Source organism: Megascapheus bottae, chromosome 13, assembly GCF_031878675.1.
Source record: "Megascapheus bottae isolate mThoBot1 chromosome 13, mThoBot2.hap1, whole genome shotgun sequence".
NCBI lineage: Eukaryota > Metazoa > Chordata > Mammalia > Rodentia > Geomyidae > Megascapheus > Megascapheus bottae.
Genome location: NC_143521.1, coordinates 20,297,743 through 20,322,367, shown reverse-complemented (window position 1 = coordinate 20,322,367; position 24,625 = coordinate 20,297,743). Strand labels below are relative to the sequence as shown.

Here is a 24,625-nt window from a genome sequence, read left to right as displayed (position 1 = left end):
AAATATTTTTAAGCTAATTAACTTTGTTGTTATTATAGAGATGATGAACAGAGGGGTTGCACTTACATTTGTCAGGTAATGAGGACATTTCCTTTTGTACAATACCTTCTATTCCCTCATTCTCTCCCAGTCCCTCCCTTCTGTCTCCACCCATATATAAAGACAGTCTCATCAAATGCTTAAAAAAAGAAGTTGGAGTTTGTTTCAGTATGTATATTATATAAATATGAAGAGGCACTTAGGCATTGCATCTTTGTGTTTCTCTCCTAAAAATAACTTCTTTTGGTCTTATTGTGTGTATCTAGAATCCTATGTAATTTGTCACATTCTAGCTCATTTTTCATCTATAAAGATAATTTTTTAAACCTATCAAGTAATAGATGAGAACTTCTGATAAGGCCTGTTTGTAAATATTTATAATAAACAGCTGGGTCTGATGGCTCACACCTGTAATCCTAGCTACTCAGGAGGCTGAGCTCTGAGGATCACAGTTCAGAGCTAACCCAGGCCCTAAAATCTTTGAGACTCTTGTCTACAGTTAACCACCAGGAAACCAGAAGTGACACTGTGGCTCAAGGGATAAAGCAGTAGCCTTAGTAGCCTTGTGCTGAAAAGCCAAGGATAGCGCCAGGCCCAGAGTTCAAACCCCACGACTGAACCCCTCCCCCCCAAAAATTTGTAATAAACATCCTAATAGTGAAGTGTAGATACTTTTTCTCAGATTGGAAATGAGTCAAAGATACCAGTAGTGTCATTGACAGAGTCAGCCAGTGCAGTAAGGTAGGTAATTGAATAATGCGTGGCTGCAAAAGAATGGTGTTTTCATTAATGGCTACTGTGTGTTTTTTGAAAATCTGAAACACCATGATGTTATTACTATATCATGACAGTTAACAGGTAAATTATAAAAGGTTGCTCAGAGGTTAATGCAAACGTTATGAACAGTATCAAATATATTAAAATATAAAATACCAGGAATAAATCTAATGAGCAATATAATTTCATAATTTGTATGATTTGTACTCTTCTTAATACATCCATGCCCAAGGCCATGGACTATTTTCTCAGGCTCTTAACCTTTTTATTGTATTGCCTTTTACACTGAGAGAAACAATCATTTGGAATTACTTTTTTGGATATATTATTAATAAAGTCCTTTCTTCCTCCATTTTTCTTCTCCCTTCTTTTGGAAACAGTTTCACTGTGAGGTCCATTCTGGCCTCTTAATTCTGCATTTCTTTTGCTTCATCTTCCTAGGTGTGTTTGAAAAGCTTTCTGTAGTGATAATGAACTGACTTAGAAATATTTGTGGAAAGTCTGTCTTTATGCTACTACTGTTCCTTAGTTATGGCTTTGTTGTAAATCAAGTGTTTATGTATACTGAATCTATTTTTGGTCTCTATTCTGTTACCTCGTTCTAAGATCAGATTTTATTGTGTCTTAAAAATCTTTTTGGGGCTGGGAGTTTGGCCTAGTTAGTGGTAGAGTGCTTGCCTAGCATGCACGAAGACCTGAATTCGATTCCTTGGTACCACATACATAGAAAAAAAAAAAGCTGGAAGTGGTGCTGTGGCTGAAGTGGTAGAGCTCTAGCCTTGAGAAAGCCCAAGGACAGTACTGGCAAAAAAAAAATACTTTTTGTGCGTGCTGTTAGGGAGGCTTGAACTCAGGGCTTTGTGCTCTGGCTTAGCCTTTTCACACAAGCTTGGTGTTCTGTTACTTAAGCCATGTGATGTACTTCCAATTTTTTTTGCTGGTTAATTGGAGATACGAGAGTTTTGTATACTTTTCTATCTCATCTGACTTTAAACTGTGGATCCAAAGATTTCAGCCTCTTGAGCTAGGATTACAGAAGTAAGCTATCAGTGCCCAGCTCATACACCTCATAAAACGTTTTAAAAACCTTGATAACCATTATTTTCCTATAAGAATCTGCTGGGTAGTGTTGGCTTTTCAAGTAAATTTCAGCCTCTCAGGGTTCTATAGAATGACATCCCACTGTGATTTGAATTTGCAGTTCCATGATTACTGAAATCTTTCCAAAGGATTTTTTTGATCATCTAGAAACTTGTGAGGTAAAGTTCAAACTGTCACATTTGTTGAATGTTTTTCTTAATTATCTTCATAATTCTTTGATATATTCCAAATGGAATGTTTTTGTTGTTTATTTGTATTACAAATACTTTTAAAACTTGCTATATATCTCTCTTAATAGAGTTTCTTGATGAGCACAGCTTCTAATTTCAGTGTAGTCAAAATTGAGGCTTCTCTGTGTTTTTCACTTGTTCACTGATTATAGGTTAAACCATGCTATTTCACTTAAAACTGGTATTTGCTTTGCAGCTGTGGATTTCTTCAATCAGATCAACATGCTTTATGGAACCATTACAGACTTCTGTACAGAAGAGAGTTGTCCTGTGATGTCAGCTGGACCAAAGTAAGAAGTGGTTAAAGATCAGTCCCCCCTCTCTCCCTCTCCCACTCTCTTCCTCCTTCCCTCTTTCCCTCTCTTTTTTTCCCCTTTCACTCTCTCTGTCTTAGGGATTGAACTTACAGCCTGGGCACTGTCCCTGAGCTTTTATGCTCAAGGCTGGTGTTCTGCCACTTGAGCCACAGCCCTGATTCTAGGTTTTTGGTGGTTAATTGAAGATAAGATTCTCACAGACTTTGCTGCCCTGCCTTGGCTTTAAACCACAGTCCTTAGATCTCAGCCTCATGAGAAGCAGGGATTATAGGCATGGGCCACTTCTTTTGTTGATTGTGGGGCTTGAATTCAGGGCCTGGTGCTATCTCTGAACCTTTCTTTCAAGGTTAGCACTCTTACCACTTTGAGCAACAGAGCTACTTTCAATTTCTGGTGGTTAATTGGAGATAAGAATCTCACGGACTTTCCCTCCCCAGGCTTGCTTTGAACTCTGATTCTCAGATCTTAGCCTCTTGAGTAGGTAGGATTACGGGCATGAGCCACCAGTACCTGGTTTGAAATTTACTTTTATTCTTACTATTAATAGCAATGACAGGTGCTATTTAATTATACCTAAACATAAACACTCTAATGTATTATATATTTTATATAATTATGTATTTTGTATGTAATTATATATTACACATATTTAGGTAATCTCATGCATTATATAGTTTACAGATTTTTTAACCAGATAACCACAAAATAGTGCCTCATCTTAAATAACATAAAGCATTTAGTCAGTAAATCATAAGGTTGTTTTTTTTAATATATTTTTTATTGTAATTAATAGAAGGGTTACATGGTATTTGCCAGATAAATGGTGCCTTAATTCCCACACATTGATACCCTTTCACATGTCGTGGTCCCCATTTCCCTTCCCTCCTCCCCCACCCCTCATCTTGTTTTCCCCGTTCCCTATCCAGTTTCAGATAACCAAATAATCATAAGGTTTTTAACAGAGGTAGAAGAGGGGGTGGTCATACCATATAAAGAGGTAAGAGTAAAAAAATGAAAGGAAAAGGTAAGAGAGTTGGAGACATTTGTATAGTCACAATGGTGTGACCCTGTGAGTCTTCATTTCCTCCTAGTCCACAGAAAGCTGTAGAGGTTTTTCAAAGTCGAAGGCCTCTCAATCCCTTCTTTCCTTATTGGGCCTCTTCTGTTAGCATTGTTTGGAGTTTTAAAGATCTTAGGGGGCTGTTTATTTGGTGAACTGTGGATTTTCTAGTTGCAGGTGTCCGCTTTGTCTTCCCTCAGCTTGTCTGAGTTTACATGAATTAGGTAGCTCTGTGTTTTAAATTTGGTGGTTCAGAGATACAGGTGTTTCCTCCTTTCACTGAAGAATGAATTTCTGTTACTCATTGTTTTGAAAAGATTTCTTAAAGGAAAAGGGATATTTTAAAGTGAAATCCCTTTTAGTACTTAATTCTGATTATTTTGGTGTTCACTTCACTTCAGTTGAATTAGACCTATAGGTATAGCTCTCCTGCCTGTCTACCTGTCTGCCTTAATTGATGTCTTCTTCCCTGTCTTTCTTCTTTTTCCTTTATTTTTGGAGAATCTTGATTTTGCTTATCTTCAGTGCTAAAAATACGTAGTTGTTGTGTTTATTTTTTACTATTACAATGTTGTTCAGTCTTAATGAGTTACAGGATTTTCTTTTCTTTCTTTCTTTTTTCTTTTTTTTTTTTGCCAGACTTGGGGCTTAAACTCAGGGCCTGAGCACTGTCGTTGGGCTTTCTGAAGACTATATCACTCTACCACTTGAGCTCCAGCACCATTTCCAGCTTTTTCTATGAATGTGGTATTGAGGAATAAAACCCAGGTCTTCATGCCTGCTAGGCAAGCACTCTACCACTAGGCCAAACTCCTGGCCCCAGGTATTTTATTTTTCACAAGTTTTTAGGCTATTGAAAGTTAATTTTTTTTTTCCAGTTATGGGGCTTAAACTGAAGACCTGGGTGTTACTTCTGAGATTTTTTGCTCAAGGCTAGAACTCCACCCCTTGAGGCACAGCTTCACGCCTGACTTTTTGATATTTAATTGTAAATGAGAGTTTCATAGACTTTCCTGCTAGACTGGTTTCAAACGGCAGTTCACTGAACTCAGTCTCCTGAGTACCTATCACTGCATTCATGAACCACCACTGCCCAACTTGAGATCTCTCTCTCTCTCTCTCTCTCTCTCTGTATGTATGTATACATATATATATTTAGCAGTACTGGAGTTTGGAACTTTGGGTCTTATGTTTTCCAAGTAGATGCTGTGTCAATTGAGCCACCTTTTTGCTTAAGTAATTTTTACTTGCTTAAGCCTTTTTGCTTAAGTAATTTTTAGTTGTGGCTCTTAGTCTAGCGGCTCTGAACTGGTATCCTCCTAATTTTACTTATTCCCTATGAGTGATACCTGGCACATAACACCAGTCATGTAGATTGAGGTAGGTTCTTGTGAACTTTTTGTTGTACTTTGCCTCAATCCCTACTCCTCCTGATTTCTGCTGCTTGAGTAGCAGCTATCTCACAGACATGAAGCACAGTACCTAGTTAAAAGTTACTTTTAAGAAAAATCTTGGATATCTTTTTTTAACCATCCTTGTAGAACTTATGTAGAATGTGCAGTGTGTAAGTAGTTAAAATTAAAAAGTATTTTCACTTACAGTGACATTCATCAGATAGTGGATACATTACTTCTTGAACACAGATACACTTCCTATGTTTTTCTCCCACTTTTCCTCCCTCCCCCCAGTCATCTTGTTTTCTTTTTCATTAATCTTACTTTGAAGTTTCCATATTATTCTTTATTCGTAACTCAAAATTTGAAGACTACAAGTTAGAGAATTGTGTTGTATAAGGAGAAGTGTGGGTTTTTTTTTTTTGTGGGTTTTTTGTTATTGTTGTTGTTTTTTGCCAGGCCCAGGGCTTGAACTCAGGGCCTGACCACTGTCCTTGGGCTTTCTCAAGGTTAGATCTCTACCACTTGAGGCACAATACCAGTTCTGGCTTTTTCTATGTGGTACTGAGGAAACGAATCCAGGTCTTCATGCATACTAGGAAAGTACTCTACCTCTAAGCCAAACTGTCAGCCCCAAGAAATGTGTTTTAAAGAAGAGAAAACCATAAGGCTCAAGGATAGTCATCACAGAATTGGGAAGTCAATTAGTTTTTCTAATTCAGCGGTATGTGATTCTGCTGTATATGAGGGAAAACTGCTTACTAGAATTCATACACATAAGCCAAGCATCTGATCACAAAACATGAATTTTGTGGAAGTGACCCAGTGGCTCAATGGGTAGTGTGGTAACCTTGAGCTGAAGAGGGACAATACTCAGGCCGAGAGTACAAGCCCCACGACTGGCCCTCCTTGCCCCCCCAAAAAGATGAATTGTGTGTCAAATGCAAAACAATCCTCTGGCAATTTTAAAATGTTTCTTTATTTGGAAGAACAGATTGTTTAACATATGCCTTGGTACATTCATAATATACATACTTCTATGATGAAAACTTTAGAAACCTGAAAAAGAAAATTAAAGCAGATTTAAGGATGTAGAAAAACGTCCCATGCTCCTGGATTGGGAGGATTAACATTATGAAAATGGCAATCCTACCAAAGGCCATCTACAAATACAGTGCAATACCCATCAATATTCCAACATCATTCTTTAATGAAATAGAAGAAGCAATCCAAAAATTCATATGGAATAATAAAAGAACCCAAATAGCCAAAATAATCCTTAGCAGGAAAAACAGTGTTAAAGGAATATAAATACCAAACTTCAAACTCAATTACAAAACTGTAGTGAAAAATTAAAAAAACACGCAAAATAAAACAACAAAAAACACAGCTTGGTACTGGGACAAGAACAGGCCTTACGACTAGTGGAATAGGACTAAAGATCCAGAAATGAACCCACAGGCCTATGGCCACCTAATCTTCAATAAGGCATCCAGAAAAATAGGATGCAAGAAAGACAGTCTCTTCAACAAATGGAGCTGTTATAAGTGGTTAATCACCTGTAGAAAACTAAAGGTAGATCCTCATGTATCACCTTGCACAAGAATCAATTCCAAATGGATTAGAGACCTCGGGGTAAAGCAGATACCTTGAAAACATTACAGGAAAGAGAGATACGAGGGCACCTTGGCACAGGTTGAAACTACAAATCAAAGAAAGGTTGGGCAAATAGGATTGCATTAAGCTACAGAGCTTCTTCATGGCAAAGGGCATAGCTAGCAAGATAAATAGAAAGCCCACATATTGGGAGATCTTCACTAGCCATACAACAGACAAGATTAAATTAAAAACACCCCTCCACCCCCCCAAAAAAAACCCCAAAGTCTCAAAAGAAACAAGAGAGACGTCTCAGAAGTAGTAAGAATGGCCAATAGACACAAGAAGAGATGTTCAGCCTATCTGACCATAAAAGAAATGCAAATAAAACAACATTGAGATTCTACCGCACCCCAGTTGGATTGGCTATTATCAAGAAAACTAATAGATATTGGTGAGGATGTGGCTAAAAGGGAGCACTGCTACACCGTTGGTGGGAATGTTGACTGGTTCAACTACTCTGGAAAGCAGTATAGAGGCTTCTCAAAAGAATAAATTTAGAATTCTTCAATGACCCAACAATTCCCCTTTGGGCATTTACCCAAATGACCACATACAAGGCCACAGTAAAGCTACCAGCACAACCATGTTCATTGTAGCATTATTTATTATAGCTAAGATATGGAACAACCCAGAGGCCCCTCAGTAGATGAACAGATCAAGAAAATGTGGTGTATATATACACAATGGAATTTTATGCTTCCATTTGTAAGAAACGGAAAAAAAATCATATTAAATAAAGTGAGCCAGACCCAAAGAAACATACACTCCATAGTTTCCCTCATTTGTAATAATTAGTATATGTCTAGGATAGTCTTAGAAGAAGATCATAATAGCTTAATAGCTATGTACATATGAATGTATAAAATGATACTAAGCAAAATAAACTCCAAGATGTAGAAAAAAGGTTTTCTTAGTTGTTGTTTAATGTATTATGTGAAGGTATTTCTATTTTCTTTTGTCTCCCCCCCCCCCTTTGATTTATCTTCTATTGTTACTGTATTTGATTTTGGTATCCTGTGTCTTGTATATATATTTATCTCAATTGGGGAAGGGAAGGAACAACAAAATGGTGAGACAAATGCCTAAGGGTGAACCAGTATAGTGATACTTCTAAGACGATATGTTGGAAAGAACTTTACAACTTAAGGGTAGGGGTGGATTTGGAGAGTAGGAAGTGGGAGAAAAACGAAGGAGGGGGCAATAATGTTCGACAAGAAAGGTACTCATTACTTAAGAATGTAACTAACCCTCCTGCACATCGTCTTAACAGACACAAAAAAAGTATGTGTGCTTATTTAACAGTATAGACTGATATTTGGTGTACTTTCAATTTTTCCATTGCAGATACGAATATCATTGGGCAGATGGAACAAACATAAAGAAGCCTATTAAGTGCTCTGCACCAAAATATATTGATTACTTGATGACCTGGGTTCAGGACCAGTTGGATGATGAGACATTATTTCCATCAAAAATTGGTATTATTATGTTATATAGTTGGCTTCCATCTTGGTTTATCTAATTTTATGTGTCTAGAATTGTACTTGTTTTTCCTACCCTATCCAGTTTGAGAGTTCTTTAGGACATGTTGATGTACATGTATGTTACATAGTCCCAAGAAGTAAAGTTTTCTCAACTAGTTGTTAAACAAGAACTATCTTGCACTGGTGTCTGGTGACTCACGCCTGTAATCCCAGCTACTCAGGAGGCTGCGATCTGAGAGTCATGGTTCAAAGTCAGTCTGGCATGGTAGTCCCTGAGACTCTTATCTCCAGTTAACTATCAGAAAACCGGAAGTGTTGCTATGGTTCAAGTGGTAGAGCCTTGAGCTGAAAGCTCAGGGATAGCACCCAGGCTGAGTTCAAGCCCCATGACTGGGGTGGGGGGAGAACTAGTTTGTTATAAGTTGATTTTTTAAAATTTAGGATTTTAAAATATTGCTTAGTTGCAAGGTCATTATGTTTATCAGATAATAAACTGCCTTTCAGCTTATTCAAGTTGTTGAGGTTTTCAGTGATATTCCATATTAAAATGTTATTTAATGTACTTTATTCAAAAGGACCTTTTCTGCTGGTCGTGTTGGCTCACGCCTGTAATTCTAGCTGCTCAGGAGGCTGAGATCTGAGGATCAAGGTTCAAAGCCAGCTGGGGCACAAAAGAACCTGACTTTTTTTTTTTTTAATTTTTTTAACTTGTCGGGGTAATATATAGAAGGGTTATAGTTACATTCGCCCGGTAGTAAGGTGCATTACTTCACACATTGATACCCCTTCTCATGCATTTGTAAAAGAGGTTTTTTTTTTTTTTTTCTTTTGTTGTTCGTGGGGCCTGAACTCTGGGCCTGGGTGTGCTGTCCCTGAGCACAGAGCCACTTCCAAGGACCTAAGATTCTTACCTCCAATTAACCTCTAGAAAATGGGAAGTGGGGCTTGGCTCAAGGTTAGGGTGGTAACCTTCAGCTGAAGAGCTCAGGGACAGCACCTAGGCCTAGGTGGAGTTCAAGCCCCATGACCCACCAAAAAAAAAAAAAGTCCTTTTCTATTTGCTTTTGTCATGTTTAAAAATTAGAACGATGAAGACCCTTTCAGTAGAAGGTTGCAGTTAGATGCCTTTCTCTTCCAGGTAACACACCAATCAAAATATTTCTAATCTCATAAACTTAAGCGTGCTTTAATTTTTTTCATACCAGGATGAAGAGAAGATACAGGATGAGCAACAAAATCTAGTTTCTGTTTTAGAAAAGATGGAGAGTAGGCACCTACTAATACCTTAATAATATCTTCAATAGTCTTGTTTATTTCTTATTTGGGGAGAGTTTGTACAGCTCGTATTATATATTTGTGGCAAAGAGATAATTTGATTTTATGAATCTTTTTTTTTTTTCTTTTTTTTTTGCCAGTCCTGGGCTTGAGCTCAGGGCCTGAGCACTGTCCTTGGACTTTCTCAAGGCAAGAGCTCTATCACCTGAGCCTCAGCACCACTTCTGGCTTCTTTTTCTATATATGTGGTACCAAGGAATTGAACCCGGGTCTTCGTGTATACTAGGCAAGCACTCTACCACTAGGCCAAACTCCCGGCCCTACAATGTGAATCTTAAAGAACCTTAAATCTATGTGAAAAGAGAATTAAGATTTGAGACATTGGCCTATTGTCAATTAAATGGACTTGGCTGTTTTTGTATTGTTTTTAAGGGCCAAACTTTTAAGTGGTGATTCCTATTCATAACTAGAGAGTCCGTATATTTTTACTTTTTCAGTCTTTTTAAAACTATGTTTTCTTTCAAAACTTAGGTGTTCTCTTATAAATAGTTGGAGTATGTTTCTGACTACATTTTATACTTTTAGTTTAAAAGAAGGATGTGGTAGAGAAGACAATGTAAGCAGTTACTGTTCGGCAGTGTCAATATGCTAACCACTTTGAACCATTAATAAAAAGCTACCTTTTCAAATTGTATAATGTATACTGTATTTCTTATATTGTATTACTTATATCGCAATAATTTTTGCATTCTTTTTTTTTCTTTTTTACTTTGTCAACATTGGGGTACTCTACCACTTGAGACATGACCATAGCCTTTTTTGCCTTTTAGTTAGTTACCTTTTGCCCTTTCCTGGCTTTAGACTACAGTCCCTGTTTGGATTGAACCCTGAACCCAGGGTTTTGCATTTGACAGACAAGTTGTCTACCTCAGAACTCCATTTCCAGCCCTTAGTGTTTTGAGGCAGGTCCTAGCTGTAATATAGGTCAGATTGTTTTGTGTCTTTTGGCCTCAAACCTTAGCCTCCAAAATGCTATATGTACCATGCCCAGCTCAGGATTTCTTTCTTTCTTTTAAACTTGTCCTGGGGCTTGACAACTCAGGGCTTAGGCATTGCACCTGAGGTTCTCTTGAGCAAGGCTAGCACTCTACCACCTGAGCCAAAGCACCACTTCCAGCCTTTTCTGTTTATTGGGTACTGAGAAACAGAACCCAGGCCTTCATACATGCTAGGCAATCACTCTACCACTAAACCACATTCCCAGACCAATTCCTTCCTTCTTATAGTTGAATAATAATTGTGTTTATGTGTATATCTTACCATATATATTTTATATTTTTATTAAAGAACTTATTAACATTGATTTTTACATTATATTTCAAATGATGTATTTAACAAACAAGTATTCAAGAAGGGAATGTATATACAATCACTGGCACTTAGATTTTAGAACATAATTAAAATTAGGCTGTGGGTTTGTATGTCATAGATACATATTAATGTATGTAAAAAAACATGTCTATAGAGTCATAAATTTTTATTTTGTTTTTTTGCCAGTCCTGGGCTTGAGCTCAGGGCCTGAGCACTGTCCTTGGACTTTCTCAAGGGTAGAGCTCTACCACTTGAGCCTCAGCAGCACTTCGGGCTTTTTTCTATGTATGTGGTACCGAGGAATCAAATCCGGGTCTTCATGCATGCTAAGCAAGCACTTTAACCAGTAGGCCAAACTCCCGGCCCAGAGTTATAAATTTTTATGTCTATGTAGTTGTGTTTATATTTCCTGTACCATGTCCATAGTATTGGGTACACAAATATTGAGTCTTTGCTTTTGTACTGTTTGGATCTAGTAGCCACATATTAAGGATACCATGCGCCTTTTGTTCCTTTGGTCTTGACGTGTCTCACTCAGCATGATTCGCTCTAGATTCATCCATTTCCCTGCAAATGCCATTATTTTATCTTGTCTGTTGGCTATGTAGAATTCCATTGTATATATATACTACATTTTCTGTATCCATTCATCTGCAGTAGGGCATCTGAAGTGTTTCCATCACTTGGCTATTGTGAATAGTGCAGAGATGAACAAAGCTGAGCCAGGTGTCCTTATCACATCTTGGGTTATGATATTCAGGATGGATGCCAGGAGTGGTATTGTGGGATCAGATCGTAGGGAAGGTCAATTTTCAGTTCTTTAAGAAACCTCCACACTGCTTTCCAGAGTGGCTAAACTTGCTTACAGTCCCACCAGCAGTGCAGTAGGATTCCTTTTTCTTCACAACCCCACCAGCATCTGTCATTGTCTGAATTCAAAATCTTGGCCATTCTTGTTGGGGTAATTACCATATTTTTTTAATTTGTGGTACTGGGGTTTGAACTCAGGGCTTGCAGTCAGATGTTCTGTTGCTGAATCATGCATCCAGTTTTTTTTTTTAAAGATAGTCTCACTTCCTTTTAATGACTGAGATTTACCTCTTTAAGCTTCCCAACATCTGTTTGAAAGTTTCTCTTGAACTTTTCTGCTGAAGATGGCTTTTAACTGTGACCCTCCATATCTTAGCCTCACAAGTAGCTAGCTTTACAAGTGTGAGTCACTGGTATGTGGCTCATCTCCTGTATTTTTTAATTAGTGTATCTTTTCACAGATGCCTACTTTGTTTCCATGTCTTGGCTTTGGTGAATATTACTGGAATGAACATGGAAATACGTTGTCTTTCTGATATGATGATTTTCTTTCCTTTTTTTCTCACTCATTTTTATACTGTTTTAAACATAAATTGCATATTTTTAAATGTATCATTAATAATACAAAGAAGTTTTCTGGGATAATTTTGTAGATGCATATACTCCTTCTATTATATTCCCTCGGTATTCCTTGGTGGTTTAATTTTGTTGTTGTTGTTGGTCATGGGGCTTGAACTCAGGACTGGGATGCTGTCACTGAGCTCTTTCGCTCAAGGCTAGTGCTCTACCACTTTCACCCACAGCTCCTCTTCTGGTTTTCTGGCGGTTAATTGTAGATAAGAATCTCATGGACTTTCCTGCCCAGGCTGGCTTTGAACCATGATTTTCAACTCTCTCTCTCCTGAGTAGCTAGGATTATAGTGTGAACAACTAGCACCATGCCCTTAATGGTTTTGGTGTGTTCGCAAAATTTGGATTGTTGAGTTACTGATAGTTTTATTGTTTCTTTCAGAACCATACTAGTCTGTAACTACAAACAGTGTGTAAGGGTTCCAGTTCCTTCTCAAAGATTTTCTGTTTTTCTAGTTTTTGTATTTGTTTAATGTTATAAAAGTGCCCTAATATAGAAAAAAAGGAGAAATCACGTAATTTATTGATTAGCTAATTTCAGGATGAATAAGACCTGCAGTTATAATGGAATTACTTATATAGGAAAAAGTATAAGATACATTACAAACACATAGAACAACCGAATGCTTAATACTTCACTACCATTTTAGGTATTTGTTTAATTTTAGTTAAGTGGTTGTATATTAAAGATGTAACAGGCAACAGTGAAGAAACTCCATAGGCTCCATAGAAGCTGTGGAGTTTATTTTATTCGAGTTATATTGAGAACTTCTGAATAGTATAATAGCTATGTAGATTAGTAATTCATAACTACTACTTCTCAATCTTGTCTGGATAATTACTGTTGGTATTTGCTGCTAATAGAAAGGGTTTTTTTTTCTAGGTGTTCCATTCCCAAAGAACTTCATGTCTGTGGCAAAAACTATACTTAAACGTCTCTTTAGGGTTTATGCTCACATTTATCATCAACATTTTGATCCCGTGATTCAACTTCAGGAGGAAGCACATCTCAACACATCTTTCAAGCACTTTATTTTTTTTGTACAGGTAAGTTGAATTGGAAGGCCTTTGCTGCTTGTTTGCATTTATTTTGAGAGTGCTAGGAGTACTCCATATTCACAATCAGAATTTGTCTTATTTCATCTGCCTCCTGTTTTCCTCTATGATGACAGTGAATATCTTTGTCTTCTGAATTTTATTATTGTCCAGGTGATAGCAAGCAAATCTAAAATATATCTAAGAGGTCTTACCTTGAATTTGTTCCATGCCCTAGCCCATATAGAGAGGCTAAATAAGGAACCTGACTAGTTGTTCAACTCTGTAGATGAATTTAGTCTATTATTAGCAATCTTTCCATTCTTCTTAACCCTTTTTTTCTTTTTTGTCAGTTGTAGGGCTTGAACTCTGGGCCTGGGTGTTGGCCCTGAGCTCTTCAGCTCAAGGCTATCACTCTACAACTTGAGCCACAGTGCCACTTCCAGTTTTCTGGTGGTTAAATTGAGATAAGAGTTTCACAGACTTTAGTGCCTGGACTGGCTTTGAACTATGATCCTCAGGTCTTAGCCTTCTGAGTAGCTACGATGGCAGGTTTGAGCCACCAGTGCCTGGTTAACCCTTTATTTCTGTCTGCACTGGTTTTTGGTTTTGTTTTGGTAAATCTTGAGTTTTTAAATATTATTATTGTTATATCCTTTGATAATGCTATTTTTCTTAAAAATTTTTAAAAATTGTCAGGGTGATGTATACAGGGGTTACAGTTACCTTGGTAAGGTACTGAGTGCATTTCTTCTCAGATATTATTACTCCTTCCCATGTTTTTCTTTCATCTTCCTTCTCCCCACACCTTCCCAAGTTGTAAAGTTCACTTCCAACATATTGTCTTGTGAATATCACTGTTACATTGGTTCACCCTTTGTCCTTTGTTTCTTTTTGGAAGTACTGGGATTTTATTGTAAATATGATATACAGTGCAGTTGCAGTTACATAAATCAGGTAATGAATGCATTTCTTGTTTAACAGTGTCACCTCTTTCCTACATTTTTTTCCTCCTGACTGCCCCCATGTTGTATTGTTCACTTTGAACACAGTATCCAATGAGCTGCATTTGCTCACCCTTTGTCCCATCAATTCTGTGGTTTTCCTTACTAACCCCACAAACAGATAATGTACATACAAGACAAAAGGTACAGATGGAAAACAGTGACAAAGGAGAAAAAGCAAAATAACAAAGAACCTCTTGTTTCCATTTTTTGGAGTACATTTTGATAAGCTTCATTTTTTTTTGAATTTTTTTTTATTGTAATTAGTAAAAGGGTTACATGATATTTGCCAGATAGAAGGTGCATTAATTCACATACATTGATACCCTTTCACATGTTTTGGTACCCATTTCCCTCCCCCCCCACACCCCCCACCCGTCTTGATTTTCCCCCCTTCCCTATCAAATTTCAAATATCCAAATACAAATAAATTCAATATATCAGATAACAAAGTGAGATACTATACCAATATGAGATAACCAAGGGACATCAAAGGAGATGAGAGACAACATAGTACATTAAGGACAACAATCATTCATTATATGGCTTTTGTTTCAATATCCTGGAGGTCCTTTCAATTAGCTTCACATTATATGGCTGATAAGCTTCATTTTATGAGATCATATGCACATAGCTTTTGAGCCTTTGTGGTCCTCTCCTAAGAATAGCGTCTTGCTTTGTGAATGTTTAGAATCCTGGTTATCCTGTCCAAGTGTAATTTTTAATAATATAATTGTATTTTATTGCCGGAGTAACATATAGAGGGGTTACGGTTACATTTGTCAGGTAGTGGGTATGTTACTTCTTGAACATTGATATCCCTTCTCATGTTTTTCTTCCACTTTCCCTCCCCCACCTTCTCCCAATCATCTTGTTCAAGTGTAATTTTTTTTTTACCATCCATTGTTTACTTGTATATTTATGGGCACATTATAATTTCCACAAATAAGGGAAATCATGAAGTTTAATTATTTTTGTAGAGGGGAGTCTGGCTAAGTACAATTTTTCTAAGTCTTGCCATTTCCTTATGAATGGGGCCATATCATTCTTTCTGCTGTTCACCAAGGGATATCTAGGTTGATTCCATGTCTTGGCTATGGTAAATAATACTACAGTGAACATGGTTGTGCCGGTAGCTTTGGTATGGCCTTGTTTGTGATCATTTGGATAAATGCCCGGAGTGGGATTGTTAGATTATAGGGAAGCTCTATGTTTAGTTGTTTGAGGAACCTCCATACTATACTGCTTTCTAAAATGATTGAACAAATTTACATTTCCACCAACAGTGTTGTAATGTTCCCTTTTGGCCACATCCTTATTAGCATCTGTTATTATTAGTTTTCTTGGTAATGGCCATTCTTGATAGTGGAATTTTGATGTTTTAAATTTGCATTTCTTTATGTCCAGATATGTTGAACATCTCTTCTTGTGTCTGTTGGCCATTCTTACTTCTGAGAAGTCTTTCTTTAAGTCTTTAGCCCATTTATTAGTTGGATTGTTGTTTCTTTTCTTTCTTTCTCTTTTTTCCTTTTTGTTCTTTTTGCGAGTCCCAGGGCTTGAACTCAGGTCCTTGCGCTTTTCTCAAGCCCTAGTGCTTTCTACCTGAACCACAGTACTACTTCCGGCTTTTACTATGTATGTGCCACTAAAGAATTGAACCCAGGTCTTTGTGCATGCTAGGAAAGCACTGTACTCACTAGGCCATGTTCTCGGCCCCATAACTAGAAGTCTTTTAGTGCCCTTCCTATTGGTTGACAAATTTAAGTGATACTTGGGTTCTTTTCAATAGGAAACAGCAACTTTATGTATTGAAAGTTACTATGTTCCACTTATGTAAAGTTAACATCTGTTTTCACATTTGTTTCCTACAGTTTTTTTTGAAGTAAGTGTTATTCTAATTTTGCATTTGTAAAAACAGTATTAAACAAGATTAAACTGTTTGCCCAGACACAGCTGGTAAATTGAAAAAAAACTTAAGCCTACTACTTTTACTTATGTCAAAAAGTAATTTTCAGCAAAGGTTAATGGCAATCTGCATTGTAACTAGATGTGAATAATAACTTTTGCTATTTCTTTTGTCCCTTTTTTATGCACAGGAATTCAACCTTATTGATAGAAGAGAACTTGCACCGCTCCAGGAACTGATTGAAAAACTCACCTCTAAAGACAGATAAAAAGATGAAAGAATATGCAAATTGTTTCTCAAATGAAGCAGTGTGGAGTGCATTTGGGGTTTTGTTGTATTTTCGTTTCATTTGGATTGTTCTTGATGGGTTTTGGGGGGATTGCTTGGGTTTCCTTTTCTCTGTTTTGAATATATGAAACCATATTCTTCTGCTATTAGAAGCCAAGAATCATTTGCTACATTTGAAAGGGAGTAAATTTTGTCTTAGTGGAAAACAGTATTTTTTTTTAACCTGGCATTGGTTACTTAAGGACTTTTTTAAAGAGAAAATCGTGTGTGAAAAAAATGTTTACTGACTGAACTGCTGATGTGTTGGGGTCTGTGTTGTGTAAATTGTGGCCCATTTTTGAAGTCTCCAGAAGATTTATGTTTTTAAGTGCCTTGGCAGGCTCACTTCTGAGGTGCAAAGCACGGACATAGACCTGAACAGAACTCGAAATAATACTAGGATTACTACCCAGGGCACTTACTGGTGCATGTTGTAAAATAATGTCATACAAGCCATAGTTTACCTAAATTGATGATCTTCAGCTTTTATTACATTGAAGAAACATAATTTGTAAAGGTGTGCATGTAGAACAAGGAAAATTTATTTCTTAATTATTTTTTATATTGACAGTAATGTATTCTGTTCAACAAATACTTAAAGTTCTACAAGCAGGTCTTTTTCCATCTCTTAATATCTGTGATATTGAAACTTGAGGATGTTGAAATGTAATACCTATTGCATTTTGGCTTCTTTCTACATATTAACTGCACTCTGGTAAGTGTAAAACTTCAGGTTATATATAGGATTGCCATCTTCAGAGGTGATACTGAACTGTGAGGTTTCCTAGCAATTGCCAAATGAGCCATAAGTCTGCAAATCCCTTTCTACTTCACAGAGGAAGGAAAAGGAGAGTATGCTTGATTTGGGGTAGTTTGGGGAATTAGAGAGTCAAGTTCTAGAAAGTCCTGTCTTACAACCCTGACATAGAATGGTATGAGATTTTAATAAATTACTTATAAACAGAGTCTTAGAGACTTCCTTTTAGGAGTCAACTTCCATGAGAAGTTAAAAATAAATTATTAATTTTAGGTACAGATATTAACCATAGGAAATTAATCACTTTTTAGCATTTCCATTCAATGAATGGAGCTGGTATTTGCCTATCATTTTAAAATGATACAGTACCTTTTTTGCTTATTATAGGCCCAGTTTGAAGCATTCTGACTTCTGATTTTTCCACTGTGAAAGGAAATCTTTTTCTTTGCAGTAATATCAAACAATGAAAATGCTAACTCAGTAATTACTATTAAATTCATTATAACTTCTAGTGAGTTACTACAATATCAATAACCAGAAACAGTTTTTAGCATAAATATTATTTTTTCCTTTAGTTTCAGTTTTAAAAGACTTTACAGATTTCAAGTTTTCAAAATTTTGGTTAATTGTGATAAATCTGCTTCATCAATTAGAAATAAATACCATTCCTTCAATTAGAAATATGTACCATTTTCCTGGTAGGGTAGGAATGCTTGCTCTGAAATTGTATTGATTCTAACTGCTTAGTAGGAAAGAATCTAGGATGAACTAAATTTATTTCAGATGTTATTAGAAGTGATAAAATTTAATATCCTTGCAATAATAATCATTGGAACTGCCTTTTATCCATTCATTTCTACAAGTCTTTTTACCCATCAAGTACTATTAGTGTATCAGGAGACCCTTCAGAGGCAACTATATTGGGCATTTATTGGCAATACTTATGAGAGCTATCTGATTCCCTAAATCTTTTAATATTTGAAGAAATAATATCAACCACTATAGGCTAATTGAAAAATAGAATGTAATGTCATAATTTTTGAATTCATTCTATTATAGGAATGAGGTAAATGGTAACTCAAATTCTCTTCCATGCTATATTTGACTTTATAACAATTTAGTAATGAAAGAGTTACAAGAGCTGAGTGTAGAATGAAAAGTGAAAAGATTTTCTTGTTCTTCAAAGTCTTAGATAGTAATACACAAAAATGGAAAAATATACTGTAAATTATGATTGGTAGTAGGATTTACTTTCCTAATACATGTAGCTAGGATTTTGTTTTCACTGTAGTAGAATCTCAGGTACCTGTTTCCAAGTATTCACTTAATCAGTTTTGGGGAGGTAGGAGATCTGTATGCCTGTGTTAACAAAGCATTTAAATTCTCCTAGGTCTAGAGGCCTGGCCTTTAAGGTCTATGATGTTAGATGAAAGGATGTAAAAACACTTGTCAGAGCACAGATTTGACTGCATAAAATTAGTTTTAATGTGTTTCTATGAGAGAGAGACCATTAAAAACATCATGACAGCTTGATTTTGCATCAGTTTGTGTAAACATTATTAGATTTTTTCACGCCTTTAAAAAATTATAAATTTTTATTTTATAAATTTTTACTTTTCCTAGTTCTTTATACCAGGTAACAAGTAGATGTTAATTATTTTCTCTTTCTTTGATTTAAAAAATCTACAATATATAAAGTAGTAAGTTAACAGTGTTGTAACTCTCTGATTTTGTTAAATGTGATGATGTAAGTTTTAGCAGTTATTTTAGATGGTGGACTCATGGTAGTGAAATTGAAAGAAAGAGTAAATTTTTTCCAGTAATAGAGTTTGATCCAAGTCTTGCCTTTGCTTGCTAGACAAATACTCTTAGGCCATGCTTCCATCAAAAATAGCGAAAAAATTTTAAGGTCACTACTGGCTTTCATTTGCTGACTTGATTTTAACATTTCCCCAAAAAACATTGCATTAGAGTACTCTGAAACATTAAATGTGCTAGTGGCTAGCGGTCAGTTTACCATAAAGTGAAAGATTTTAGGGCTGGGAATATTGCTTAGTGGTAGAGTGCTTGCCTTACATGTATGAAGCCCTAGGTTCGATTTCTCGGTACCACATAAACAGAAAAAGCCAGAGAGTGCTAGCCCTGGGCAAAAGAAGTGAAGCTCATATACAGTACCTAGGCCCTAAGATCAAGCCTCAGGACTGGCCAAAAAAAAAAAGTGAAAGATCTTTGGATTGCTGTCTCTCTATCTTTCCTTTGTTAGTCATTTGTAAATTCTAAATGGTCAGCATAAAATTAATAGGTAAAGAATATACTGCTAGTATATAATGTATTTCAGACTGAGTAACTACCTGGCTTATCATGAACAATGAAGCACTACATTCTCTTATCAGGAAACAACTTGTATATTTATATTTTGCACATGTAATCACCGAACTTCATTATATGTTACATTTTTCTTACTTACGGGAAAATAGCAAAATTACAGATTTCTTTTATAGCTTTGTCTACACCCTCTCTGAGAGAGGTTTTAATAACCACTGAAATGGTAGAATATATGAAATATAAATATTAAATAGATCTTTTTCAAATGAATGTTATAACAATATCCAAATGACAGTTGACCTTCAGTGTAGTTCTCTTAGGAGCACTACTTAACTCTTTTTATGCTGAAGTGTGATATTTTTAGAACTTCCATAAATACCACAAGAAACAGATTGTGGTTAGGCAAAGAATCTATCATTTTAACTGTACAAAAAACCTACTTTAATCACAAGTACAGTAACTTTGCTGATCCCTGAGAACTAAGCTAGCAGGGAAATTCAAAAGAATGTGTATTGGTGCTTAATATGCAGAAAAGTTTTTTCAGCATTGATGAAATCACAGAGTGAAGGAATGGTTTAATATCACTGTTTTGAAGTAGTTAATATCATTAGTGTGTTTTTTTAAAAATTACAGCTAAATTCCTCATAAAATTTTAAGAATATACTTCTCTAGGTATATTCTTTCATTTTTGTTCCTTTTTCTTAAATTTTTTCTTTACTGTATAATAATTTTTTACAGTATTGAAAAGTGAATACAATAGAGCTTTTACCCTTTTTTTTTTAAAAAAAAGGGTATATTTTTACTAAAGTGAACAATTTGACTTTAGGATTGGAGATAACTGTACAGACAAATTGGAATAAGTTGTATGTGCTAATTATGCCAAGTTTGAAGCATACATGTCACAAAGTATTTAGAATGGTAAAACTATTTCATGTATCATAACTTTAAATTTGACTGTCTTTTGTAAAGATTAGAGACCCAAGTATATCTGTAATTTGGAAATGATAGCATACTGGGAAAACGTACTTTACTTTGAAGCCTATCTGGGATATTAAAGAACATACCAATTCCTGCAAGCAAATCTATACTTCAAAGAACACTTCTAAAATAACATATATCAGAATTTTGTCATGATATTAAGACTTACCATAATAATCACCGTTGTCTAGTTGTTAGCTTAATTGTTACAAACAGACAAATGTTTAGAGGTAACAAAATTCTGATTGCAAATGACTTGCAGTTTTAAGGTCCAACTAATAAAGACAATTTGTCTGGAAGGTATAAAATTGTAATCCATGTTGGCCACTCATAGCTCAACTTATTTGTGTTTTAATAACAACAAAAATACATATTAAAATATTGGGTATTCTGTTTTACAAGTGCAATGCAAGACCCTATCGTTCCCTCCCTTCTGTCATTTTACATATTATTACATAGTACAAAGCCTGGTCTACAGTCCTCAACCATAGATGGGAAAATCACTTTCCCCCACCCTCCCAGGCCTTTGTTTTCCTTTTCCCCATCCTCTTTCCCCTTTTCTCTTTCTACACCCCTTTCTCTCCCCAACACAGAAACAAGTTAGTGGTTCTGAAGTACTTACTTAGGTTTCAGTTTGTTTTAGCTGACAGTTTTTTTTTTAAATGTCACTGAAACTAAATTTAGAAAGTCAAAGTTAGTATTTCTTTTGCATATTATTAATATTCTTACAGCTTGATGTTTCTTAAGTTTTGCACAAATTTTCATTTTTTTGTTTCTAAAATAATTTTGCAGGCTATAAGATAGATTTGTTTGTACACTTTCATTTAACAATACCTTTTCAAATTTTTCTGGAGAAATGACTTTTTAGGGAAGATAATTTTGTTCTTTTTAACAGCCACTAAATTATGCATTATTTTTCTATGTGAATAACCAGGGTGATGAGGTTACTGATTTTTTTAGAGAATATTTTCTTCTGTTTGAGTTTTCTACACATTTAAGTTATTATTTAACATAACCACTAGGAAGAGTTGCATGAATTATGAATGAGAGTATAATAAGTACTAAAACACTTGAATAGAAATCATTTCTGAAGACAAAAGCAGAAAAATATTGTCAGTGCCAATTGTTGGAAGCATAAGGGCAGTTTCCTAGTGTTGAGGTATTGAAGAAACTGCACGGAGACAAGATCCAGCCCTGGTGTTTGGGACAAATGGTCTGAGATTGGAAATGTAACTTGGGCATTGTAAGCTGTGCCTCAATTATGTAAGTTGTTACTAATGAAAGTTTAATTGCATCATTATTTTAAAGAGGATATTGACAGAATGTCAGAAGATCTGTAATATGTTTTATTTGAAAGATGTAAATAGTGTATACAAACTTGTATGTGATGGGTTGGGAAGTATTTAAATTCTAGTTTTTTTCCTTTTTTTTTTTTTTAAAGAAATCGAATGTTTATAAGAAAAAAAAGCCTAATAAATAGTTACGTTTGACCATGAATCATGATTGTGTATTATTGCATGATTGTGTATTATTTTATTATAGATAGTCTCACTGTGAACACATTCCAAGGGAAATTGAAGATACATGGAATGAATACATTGGACATTTCAAATTTGCTAGATAATATTTTCTTTTTTCTTTTTTTTTTTGGCAAGTCTCTGGGTCTCGAACTCAGGACCTGGTTACTGTCCTTGGATTTGATTTGGTTTTTTTTTGTTGTTGTTTGTTTGTTTTGGTGGGTCTTGGGGCTTGAAGTCTGCCTGGGTGCTGTCACTGAGCTCTTCTTCAGCTCAAGGCTGCCACCCTACCTCTGGGCTTGGGCATTGTCCCTGAACTCTTCAGCTCAAGGCCACTTCCCTACCCTTGAGCCAAGCCTGATTCCCATTTTCATTTTCTAGAAGTTAATCGGAGATAAGAGACTCAGGTACTTTTGTGCCCCAGGCTGGCTTTGAATCTTGATAATCAGATCTCAGCCTCCTGAGTAGCTAGGATTTCAGGCGAGAACTACTGTGCTCCGCTCCTTGGATATTTTTTGCTCAAGGCTTGAGCTCTGTCACTTGAACCACAGCGCCACTTCTGGCTTTTTCTGTGTATATGGTACTGAGGAATTGGTGAGCACTCTACCACTAAGCTACGCTCCCAGCCCTCTTGGGTAATATTTTCTGTAGTGTTTACAACTGTACAAGTTTGGTATGTTAGTGTTTGACATAATAGGAAACCATTCAAGTCAATTTACTTAGGATTTGAGACCTTAGTATGCCTGAACTTGAAGTTGTTTATATTTAATATATACTTGTCTATAGTGCTACAAATCTTCAAAGCTCAGAAAATAGAAGTCATTTTTCTTTGATTAGGAAAACAATGCTTTTTGTTTGTTTTTCAGTGAAACAGGAGAAAAGGCCTATATAACTCGGCTACCCTGAATTCCTGCTGTCTGACCTTCTCTAATAGCATCCTTGTTTCTTTTTTCAGTTTTTGTTTGCAAACAACCTGAGGATACCAGTTCTTAACTCCTACGTAATGTTTCACTGCAGAATACTGTTAATGCATTTCAACACCTCGGCAGAGTACTGTTGCTTATTATAAACACTATGCACTATATATTTCTTGGATAAAATTTTGGATTTATTTCCTTTTTTTTTTTTTTGCCAGCCATGGGCTTTTTCCTCAAGGCTAGCATTCTGCCACGTGAGCCACAGCACTATTTCTAGCTTTTTCTATGTATGTGACCAGGAATCGAACCCGGGTCTTCATGCATGCTAGGCAAGCACTCTTATCACTAGCCAAACTCCCGGCCCTTCCTAAAATATTTTTAAAAAATCATTCTGAAATTTCTGGCTTCAAGAGTTTGAGTTAAGGGATTGTGGATTAAAATCAAGCTGGGTGTGGTGGTATAGGCCTGTAATCCCAGCACTGGGAGACTGGGGCAGCAGGCTTATGAGGTGAAGACTAGCTTTGCTATATAGCAAGATCCTACAGCTCAAGAAGAAAAGGTGCTTGAAAAGTTCTTACTCATCTCATTCGCAGGGCAGATATAAAAAAAAAATTCCCTTTTGAAATATAGTATTTGTTGGTAGGATTATAGGAATGGGCTGTGGGCACCTGCAGGATTCTTAATTTCTACTTTTAAATTAGAGAACAGTGCCACCACCATACTGCCCTTTGAGGCCTTTCCTTTTTCTTCTTCTTTTTTTTTTTTGGTGATACTGGGGCTTTAAACTCTGGGTCTCACGTTTCCTAGATAGGTGTTACCATTTGATCCACACTTTTTGCTTGGCAGGCTTCAGACCAAGTCCTATCTAACCCTCCAAAGTATCTAAGTTTAGACTTGCTACATCACCTGGCTCGCTGCATTTTTAATGTATATTTCAGGTCTGATAGTTACAATATGAAAAAGTAACAAGGCCTGTGGGTGATGTAGACAACTTGAACTATTTCCAGACTAGTGATCCAGTTTAGTACAGGTGTTTTTACCTTGACCAAAAGAGTCGTTCTACATTACTTTTGTCTGCAGAAAAGTACATTTATGGGACGTATGTTGACGTTCAAACAAACATTAACTCTGTGCTAGGGACGTGTAAAATCGAGCCATCGCCCGGCTGAATGGAAGTCACCTACATTTACTTTGTACGCAGTATACAGGTTTCCGAGTGAGAGAGGATGAGGGTGTGGAAGATCAGGAGTCCTTCCCCCGGTTGGCGTCGGATGACCTCCATTCCCACCCCAGTGTACTGGAAGGCTGGAATCAGGAACCTGCGTCCTGTCATTCGCAGGGTTAATGAGGGGCCCCCACACATCTCTGGATTGCTGGTTAAAGACACTTACAACAGTTCCTGGCACGCAGACGCTACACGAGGCAGCACTTGGATGACGGGTCGGCTTCAGGCTTAACACAGGTGGTCCGGTGGAGGTTTCCCACGCAGCGCTTCAGCCACACTTGAGCGCCAGCTTTGCACGTCAGTCCCACTCCCACCCTCCACAGCCCGGGCGCCCTACACCGGGTCTGCATCCGGTTCCGGAACGTCCCGCCCGATGCCCCGCCTCCGACCGGGAGCTCAGTTGTGACCCCGCGTGACCCGGCGGGAGGCCGGCGCCGCCGGGCCGGGTGGGTGGGCGTGGGTGGGCGCGGGCGGTTGGCGCGTCCGG

At 36.7% G+C, this 24,625-nt stretch overlaps 1 protein-coding gene across 1 annotated transcript in view; it reads left to right on the top strand.

Annotated features, from left to right (window-relative positions):
* Mob1b (MOB kinase activator 1B) overlaps nucleotides 1–21,976 on the top strand; it is a 46,008-nt gene extending 24,032 nt beyond the window's left edge. Inside the window, exons 3-6 of the mRNA XM_090343459.1 lie at nucleotides 2,344–2,437; nucleotides 7,922–8,055; nucleotides 13,031–13,194; nucleotides 16,283–21,976. Of these exons, the coding sequence (XP_090199585.1) occupies nucleotides 2,344–2,437; nucleotides 7,922–8,055; nucleotides 13,031–13,194; nucleotides 16,283–16,360 (470 nt within the window). The 3' untranslated portion in view covers nucleotides 16,361–21,976. The remainder of the gene's footprint in view (nucleotides 1–2,343; nucleotides 2,438–7,921; nucleotides 8,056–13,030; nucleotides 13,195–16,282) is intronic.
* The last annotated feature ends 2,649 nt before the right edge of the window (nucleotides 21,977–24,625 follow it).